Source organism: Danio rerio, chromosome 12 (genome assembly GCF_052040795.2).
Source record: "Danio rerio strain M-AB ecotype USA chromosome 12, GRCz13ab, whole genome shotgun sequence".
Classification (NCBI taxonomy): Eukaryota; Metazoa; Chordata; class Actinopteri; order Cypriniformes; family Danionidae; genus Danio; species Danio rerio.
In genome coordinates this window covers 24,717,501-24,726,512 of record NC_141032.1, presented here as the reverse complement: position 1 = coordinate 24,726,512, position 9,012 = coordinate 24,717,501, and the positions used below count along the sequence as shown (strand labels likewise).

The 9,012-nt window shown below is 37.6% G+C and overlaps 1 protein-coding gene across 2 annotated transcripts in view; it reads left to right on the top strand.

The window, feature by feature from the left end:
• The window catches only part of neurl4 (neuralized E3 ubiquitin protein ligase 4), a 59,812-nt gene that overhangs the window by 37,887 nt on the left and 12,913 nt on the right, over positions 1-9,012 (top strand). For both annotated transcript variants that reach the window (XM_087276227.1, XM_087276226.1), the window contains exons 14-22: positions 52-130; positions 871-1,040; positions 1,155-1,283; positions 2,847-2,992; positions 3,083-3,301; positions 6,727-6,825; positions 6,912-7,064; positions 8,507-8,671; positions 8,753-8,911. In XM_087276227.1, the coding sequence (XP_087132353.1) occupies positions 52-130; positions 871-1,040; positions 1,155-1,283; positions 2,847-2,992; positions 3,083-3,301; positions 6,727-6,825; positions 6,912-7,064; positions 8,507-8,671; positions 8,753-8,911 (1,319 nt within the window). The remainder of the gene's footprint in view (positions 1-51; positions 131-870; positions 1,041-1,154; positions 1,284-2,846; positions 2,993-3,082; positions 3,302-6,726; positions 6,826-6,911; positions 7,065-8,506; positions 8,672-8,752; positions 8,912-9,012) is intronic.

The following is a 9,012-nucleotide window of genomic DNA, read 5'->3' as shown; positions in this document are numbered from 1 at the left end:
TATGTTAATAAAAACTTGGTTTTCAACACCGTTTCATGTATCCATGCACAGGAGTGACAGCGATCAGACCCGAAGAACTGGAGTTTCCAAATACGATGACTGACATTGACTATGACACATGGATGCTGAGGTGAGCTGCTTGATGGAAACGCCAAGATGCGCTTAAATTTTTTAAATGTACATAAAAAACATATGAGCAAAACTGAGGAGGAAGAACATTTTATTCGATAAGAAAAGATGCGCATAAACTACGATGGGAACACTTTTACTGAACAAATTCCAGTACAGGCATTTAAAAAAGTCATGTGATTTTATAAGAGATCATGTGATCGTAAAAATGTGTGTGAATGGATAAACCAGCAGGCTGAGCACATCATTAAACATCGGAAATGTTGTTTGGGTCATTTTAAAACAACTTAATCATTTCAGTATTAGTGTTATTATATTTTGAATTACCTCCAGAACAGTTAAGAGTGTCTATGCTCTGCGTGTCATGCCTTCAAATCCTACCGCATGTTTACTGCATGTCTGGATTGCCTTCTGAGGCGCAAGTCCTTTATTAAATGAAGAAAAGATTGATGCAGCTTCTCCCACTACAGAAAAATCCGCTTTTACTGTTAATATTTGGCGCCAGTTAATCAGGAAGTGACCATTTTGTTCTCTTTGACTCGTTGGACAGAAATGCTGCTTTTATTCGCACATCTATTATACGATATTCCAGTTTTGCGCGTAAAATTAATTCCTATTTTTGGATGGAATTATAGCTATTGTTATACAAAGGCTTATGTTGTACAAGTATACAAGTTGTTCAAGTACTTTTGTTGTCAGACCAGATACCTGACATCTGTCTTCACTCTATCTTATCTGTAGCGGCACAGCAATCATGCAGGATGGCAATACCATGAGAAATAACTATGGCTGTGACTTAGACTCTCTGACTACTGCCTCCAGGATTGGGATGATGCGAACAGCAACTGGAGACCTGCATTACTTCATCAACGGCCTCGACCAGGGTGTAGCTTGTACTGGGCTGCCATCAGGTAATTTTCAGCTAGCTTACCAAACGTAATGCAGCGCTGTTATTTTACATCTTAATAATGTATTTTGTCCTCCTGATTTGATTTCTTGTGTATGTGTGTGTTTTGTTTTTTTAGAAGTGTATGCTGTGGTCGATCTTTATGGTCAGTGTGTGCAAGTGTCCATTACAAGCTCATCCGGTCCACTGGACAACAGTCTGTGTACCAGTAACATCACAGAAAAGAGCTTCCCCATACACTCCCCGGGTATTGTATTATCACAGTAATCTTTTAAGGCAGTAATACTTTTAAAAGAATGCAGATTATGCAAAAATGAACATTTTCTAATGAGTTACTCACCGTCAGGACATAAAAGATGCAAGTGATGTTTTTCTTCAGTAGAAAATTAAAGAGCATTGTTTGCTGAAGCTTTGAGAGAAAAAAACAAACATATACAGTCAAAGCAAGAGTGTCTTAAACAGTCAAAACAAAATATCAAATGTCTGTCATGAACGCAGTCAGGAATTTTTGCAGAGGCTGTGGATTAAAGGTAATAATGTTGAAAGAAATTTGAAATCAATCTTGAGGTTTCCTGCATATACTGATTGTTTTGTTTCATAAGACCTCAGTGTATAACCAGGTGCCACGGATGATAATTCTGCATTGCCTGTGTTTGTTTTTTGATTGTCAAAATGACACTAGCCGAATTACAGTAGTTGAATCCTCAATGACCACAGGGTTTCTATGAGTTTTAAAAAAGTCTTAATTGGCTTTTTATTGAATTAAACCCTTTAAAAAAAGAATCGCTCTGTTCCCATGTCTCTTGATGATGGTATATCATAGCTAAATATTATATAGGCATATATATATATATATATATATATATATATATATATATATATATATATATATATATATATATATATATATATATATATATATATATATATATAGCTATTTTCACTGTTTATAATGTCTAGGGAGCACATGAAGAGTTGTGTTTATAGCAACTTGTTTGACAGCATTGTCATAGAAGTATATAGATACTATATACAATGGGTCTGATGAGAAGCAAAAGTTATTTTTACACTCAAGTGGTTGAATAAGTCATATTTAAACCTTAACATACTTTTAACATAAAAAAAATATTTAGTTTTTTTTTCGTTAAAATGTTGCTATAAACACAACTCTTTATGTTTGCCCTAGAAACCATAAATTGTTCTCAACAGTATTGTTTTTACTTTAGATTTTTTCCCCTGATTATTTTTTTAAAAATGTTTGGTTGGTTTTAAAGAGTCATAAATATATATTAAATAAACCCTCATAAAACTTACAGAAACCCTGAACCAGTATCAGCTACAAATGTTACTTAAAGTGTTACTGAAGAAGAAAAAAAGTCTCCTAAATTTTTAATTAGGGACTTGAGAGAATGATTTAATTACAGAATCTTTTATGTTGAAATTTAATAAACTATTAAACTTTTTTTAGTTTTAGTTTAAGTAAACTGCTGTTTTAAGATTGGAAAAACTGCTTTAAAATTATCAATACACCCCCCCCCCCCCCCCCCCCCCCCTTTTGTTGTGTTTTACTTTTCTCTTTTGTATGTATTTTTGTCACTAATTTCATTTGTAGTCTCACCTTCCCCTCCTTTTTTTATATTTATTTTGTTGCTCTTATTATTTTGTTAGTTTCTTGTTATGATATTTGTTCTTGTTTTTTTAATAAAACTAATAAAAAAACAATATTTAAATGACTAAGATGGATAATTAACAGCTTGTTTAAGATCTATGCCTGCTGTCAGTTGTAAATGGGATGTCTTTTTCTCTCTAGTGGCAGGAGTAGCTCATCGCCTGCACAGTAAACATGGTAAAAACGTGGTGTTATTAGGAGATGGATGCCAAGCGCTGAGGGTCGGAGGTTATGCCCATGGAATTGTCTTTAGTGCAAAAGAGCTCAAAACAGATGAAGTGTTTGAGGTAAGATACAGGACATGCTTTAATTCACAACTATACATTCTGAAATCAGATAATAATGTTGTTTTTATATATGGGACTGGTGTTTTTCAGGTGAAAATTAACAAGGTGGATGAGAGGTGGTCTGGTTCTCTTCATGTGGGGCTGACCACCCTGCAGCCCCCTGACCTGCCATCATGCCCTCTCAGCGGCCTCTCGCCTTCACTCACTCAGCTCAGGACAAAGGTCACCTGGGTGCTGGCCGGCTCTGAGGTCAGACGCAACGGAGTACTGCAGAGACAGAACTATGGCTGCTCTCTGGATCGCCTCACGGTACGAAATGCAGGTTCACACTTATGAAAGGAACTATAGAGGTCAATCATCATTCTAATTTTATAGCAGAGGACACTTTAAATCTCTGAAAACACAAAGCAACTCTGTCCTTGGAATCAATTTCATAAAGCATGATAAGAGCATTGACCAATCAGAAACATCTGACTTTACAGAGTATTAGTATTAAGGGAAACTGCAGAATGTGCATAACAGAAGTATAGTTTATGCTGTGAACATTAATATTGTAAGTAAGTAAGTAATGTGGACTTATTATGTACTTATGGGCAAACACCTAAAGCGCTTCACAATCATAAGAGATGTCTCTCCACACTACCACCAGTGTGCAGCATCCACTTGGGTGATGCGATTACAGCCACAGGACAACGGCGCCAGTACGCTCACCACACACCAGCTATTGGTGGAGTGAAGAGACAGTGATACTGTCAATTCGGTGGATGGGGATGATTGGGAGGCTATGATCATAAGGGCCAACGGAGGAAATTTGGTCAGGACACTGGGGTTACACTTCTGCTCTTTAAAGGTTCACGAAACCCTCGAGTACTTTTTTTGAGATTTTAACAGGTTTGTGTGTGTTGAGCATCAGTTAAGACAATGTTAGCACCTGTCAGCTTCTGTTGTGAGAAAAACCGGATAATTTTGAGCTTTTGTCAGGTAATTTCATCTTCCGGGTTTAAAATGATTTTTGGGGCGGGATCAAAATCGGCAACTTGGCGCAAAACTGCAAATGCAAAGATGACGCTTCGGTTTCTCATTATTATTCATAGCTGTGTTTTCTTATCCTATGAGAAGAGCCGGCTTCTTAATTATTCATGACTGCACGTGCTTTCCGAAGGCAAGGCAGACCTGCCAGTGCCAAGCTGTGAGACATGTTGATGACTGGGTGAGAAGCGTCCATGGATTCACGGCACACAGTATTTAGCTGTTCATAAAGGGTCGTATGTGTTTGTTTCCATGATCCACTGGGTTTGGTGCATGTTTTTCCCCGCAATGCTGTCAGGGTCAATACAGCAAAGCTGTTTGTGTGCAGCAAGCATTTTTGACTGGAGAGCAGTATGAGAATTGGAGAATATCGACGTTGTCTTTTATCAAGAGTTTAATCACATTTAGACACATCGCCGTGCTGCTGTGTTTGCTTAAATCCTCTAGATTACCAACAGGGCTAATGGTTAAAATAGACAGGGCAAGAGACCTGCTGCACTGAATATGCATTCAGGCCTGGAGATTTAGGGAAAAGTCCTCATTTATTGTGTTTATAAGAACACAATTATCTTAATAATAATATAAATTGTGGTTACGTGTATATGAAATTACGAATAAAAAATGTAGCAGGGCAATAAATTACTGTTTATTTCTTTGCATTTTAACTTTGTAAACTATAAAATCATGCATCTCCTCACGGTTTTTGTCTCATTTTGTGAGCTAACTGACAACATTTGTTCGCTCACCTCCTTCTCCCATGCTGGCCATGCCCACTCCTGCCCTTTGCTCGCTGAGCTCCATGCCCATTTTGATACATATTTTGAAAAAAATTCAGACGTAGACCTAAACTGAAAATGGGGGGGTTTCATGGCCCTTTAAGAGAAGTGTCATGGGATATTTAATAACCACAGAGAGTCAGGACCTGGCTTTAACATCTCAATCAAAAGACGGATATAGTTACTATTGCAGTTTAGTTATATCTGTTTATATAAACGAATAATTGAACTTTTTTCATTAATTTTATTTATTCCTGTGATGTTACAGCTGATTTTTTTTTTACCACAGTTATTTTAGTCCTGAGCAGTGTTTGCCAGATATGGCAGTTTCCCACCCAATTGGGCAATTTAAATTTGATTGTGCCGGTAAAAAATGGCATAGAGGATTGGACAAAATTTAGGCGGTTTTGAAACGTAACTTTTATATGCAACTTATTCAACAAAACTAAACTGTGTGCTCTTACTCCATTCAGTTAGTAGTGACCAGTGCATAGCACAAACCGCGTGGGCCCACCCGCATAAAGAGGTGAAGGAAAGTTGTATCAAAATCTGACTCTCTGGACATCCGACTCCCTTTCGCGTGCACGGGCATCACTCAGCGCCGGCTGTTAAACTCACAACACTTTATCATGTCACTATTATCGATCCCTTTTTTCACAATTGACAGCAAGAACAAACAGAAGCTTTGAACAGAATTTAAGTTCAAAAGAATTAAAAATGCCAAATAGGATGAATTTTTACCCCATTTCGAAAGTAAAACATAGTCTAACAATAAGTGCAGTGTGTGGGTGAGAGGGGGCAGTGTTTCGATGAGATCTGGTTGTGGTTCTGACTGCTGGTGTTGGTTGCTGTATGGTTAAAAATATGACGATTAAAGTAACTAGGTTAATTTCGATTTAAATACATAAAAAATATTTAAATATTGATCTAATATTTTTGGCTTTTTGGACAGCTTTTGGGCTAGAAAAGGTCAGCTATATCTGGCAACACTGCTCCTGAGTGTCACATGTTCTTTTTCTGATATTCTCACTTGATGCTTAAGATCTTGGCCGTTCGAGATTCTATTAAGAAAAAATGAACTGAACAATGTACAAAATATCATTTGAAGCTTGATTTTTGCTTTTAGCTTTAATAATAAACATGCAAGGTACATAGTAGAGACATGTTATCTTTCTAAAGTTCATTGAATCCATGCATATTTTATGTGTGTGTTTGTATTCCAAGTTTTGTTTTTCACAATGTTTCAATTGTGACAAGTCTTGAAGTCATGAAGAAATGTTTAAAAAGTTTCCTGTTAGGATGATGGATAGGATGAATAATCATTTTCAAAATATATTTAGTAAATTATGCCTGATGGGTTTTGTAAATTAAGGAATTAGTGCTGCACGATTAACTGAAGGCTATTTTCGTGCTCATTTTAGCAGTAAACCCAGCTATGTAATCAGCAGTATATCTCCAGCCCCTGCTTTCAAATAGAGCGTTTACTTCGCAGAGCCATAGTTCACTTACAAGCTATGCAAAAAAAAAAAAAAAAAAATCAAAATTAATCGGCACATTCCTAAATCGAAGATATTTATTGTTTCTCTTAAAATGTGAAAATACCACATTAAATGACTTTTTTTTTTTTAAATTCAAACTCGTATCTTCAGTCGAGTATTTATAATTTTTATTTGAGATGATTCTGTAGTTGTGCGGATATTAGTCGCATTGAATCTGCTCTGTTTGATCTCCAGTCTCTCCTATTTGTCTTTTATTTGCAGTTTCAGTTTGAGAGCGCCCTTAGTCTGAGATTTACTAGTGATCACAGAGCCTTCCTTTCCTGGCAAGATGTTCATGAAAATTCCAGATTATGCTGAATCGTGATTTCAGCTTCATTTCAATTAATCGTGCAGCCCTATAACACATTTTCCATCTCTGTTCTGGTTATAGGTTGGAAATCGTGTCGGGGTGAAGAGATGCAGTGACGACACCATGCACATTCTCATTGATGGAGAAGATATGGGACCAGCAGCCACTGCAGTAGCAAAGGTACCTCTATCATTCTATACTTATGTAATATGTTTCATTTTTCAGTCGTACAGTCCACTCAACCACGTTTTTACCACTTGTTCCAGAACGTGTATGCTGTATTGGACCTGTATGGAAAGGTGACGGCTGTGTCCATCGTCAGTTCAACACTAGTTGAGGATTCTGAGAGTGTGAAAGCTCCCTCGCTCTCGTCCGACAGCTGCAGTGAAGGAGAAGAGGACTGCACTCCTGTCAGAGAGGTGTGCTGCTTACTACAGCACTTTTTGAAGTTTGTTTCAGTTGTATTTTAAAGGGTCATGAAATCCCGGTCTTTCAGTTTAAGTTTAACTCACAATTTTGAAATATGCTACTTACTCTTTTTATTTTATAATTTTTTTATTACTATTTTGGGGTTTTGACCTTTATTTGGATAGGAAAGTAGAGGGAATTGACAGGAAAGCATTGGGATCAGAGAGAGAGGAAGGATCGGCATAGGACCCTAGGCGGAATCGAACTTAGGGTCGCCGTTAGCATTGGAGTGCATGGGTTGAAGCACTAAACCCTACATCACTGGCGCCGACCTGCTACTTAAACTTGAGCAGAAAGTATTCGTTTTAAGGCAAGGAAGGAGAGAAAGAGGGGAGGGAGCAGCTGTCATCTGTCAGTGGTGCATGCTGACTCACGTAAACCCGAGGAAATGAATGATTTTATATTTAATGAGTTTTTAAAGGAATGGTTGACATAAAAATGAAATATAGCACATAATTTACTCGCCCTCAGACAGTCAGAGTAGTTTAAATTTTAAGTTGACTCTTCCATGCTGTGTAATGGTGTAATCTTCCAAAAGCAAAAATAACTCTGTGGTAAAAGTAACCCATACACTTGCAGGGGGTTAACACTTGTCTTATGAAGCAGATTGATGTTTTTTTGTTTTTTTTTTTGTAACAAAAATAATTAACATTTTTAAATTTTATTCTCAAATCACTGACTCACTCACATTCTCTGACTTGATCTGTGATGTATTTATAGCAGAAGCTCTAAGAATAGACGCATCTGGTGAAAACCACTTGCCACAGTTTGTTTAGCACAGAAGACGATGACAAACAAGAAAACTAGTTTGCTTGGCAGTAGTGTATAACGTTAAACAGTATATTCGCTCTTACAATGCAGCATTCCACAGAATCAGCTGATAGGCATGGCTTTCAAAAGCTCCAGTGTCCGTGTTTCTGTGTAAACGCTCAATGAAGTGTGTATATGATGATCACTGTAGCCAATCACAGTCATACCTGTTGATCACGTGAACACAATGGCCAATCAGCAGTGTTGAAGACTCCTCTTAGCAGCACTTTAAAAGAAGCGGGAAATGCTTCCATTGTCACATTTTTAAACATATTTTGTACTGATTGGTACAGAAATCGGTACTTGCAGCAACAATACCCGTGACCCATCATGAAATACTGGGAATAACGGAATAATTTAAAAGCAGTGTTTTCTTAGAGGATAAGAAAACTATTTCATAAATAATAATGAGACACTGATGTGTCAATAAAGTACTTACAGAATTATTACAAAATGAAGAAACTTCAGTTACATGACAATAAGCTTATAATTAGCTGTTTTTCCCCTTATAATTCAACGAACATAAACATTTTGTCAAGGCTTTCGTCTAAGGTTTAATCTGAATTTGTTTATTTCTCCTCAGTGTGAGAATGAGCCTCCATTGGTGCCCACAGTCATGACGTTTTTGGAGAATCATGGGAAGAATATCCAGCTGTCCAATCAAAATCTGACCGCCGCTCGGGTGTCCAGCTACAACCAGGGGCTTCTGGTCACAGCCCAAGCTCTGCCTCGCCAGCAGCTCTTCCAGGTTTGTTTCTGCATAAGTGTCTTGCTGGATGTTAAAAACAATATCCATTTGATGCTAAGTGTGTCTCCTTTTGTTCCTCAGTTTCAGATTGACCGCTTGAATCCCTCATGGACGTCGTCTCTCTCCCTCGGTGTGATTGGTCATTCACCAGACCGACTCAACTTTCCTTCCACAGCCTGCTGCCTTAAACGCTCAGTCTGGCTACTGCAACGAGACTCTGTTTTCCACAACTCGCTAAAGGTGATGTCCTTTCTGGTCCTTGCCCCAGTTCTTTTTTCTCTTGAGGTTTTTCATTCTTTTTTCAGCCTGCCTCTTACTCGTGTTTGTGTACTCGATGTACT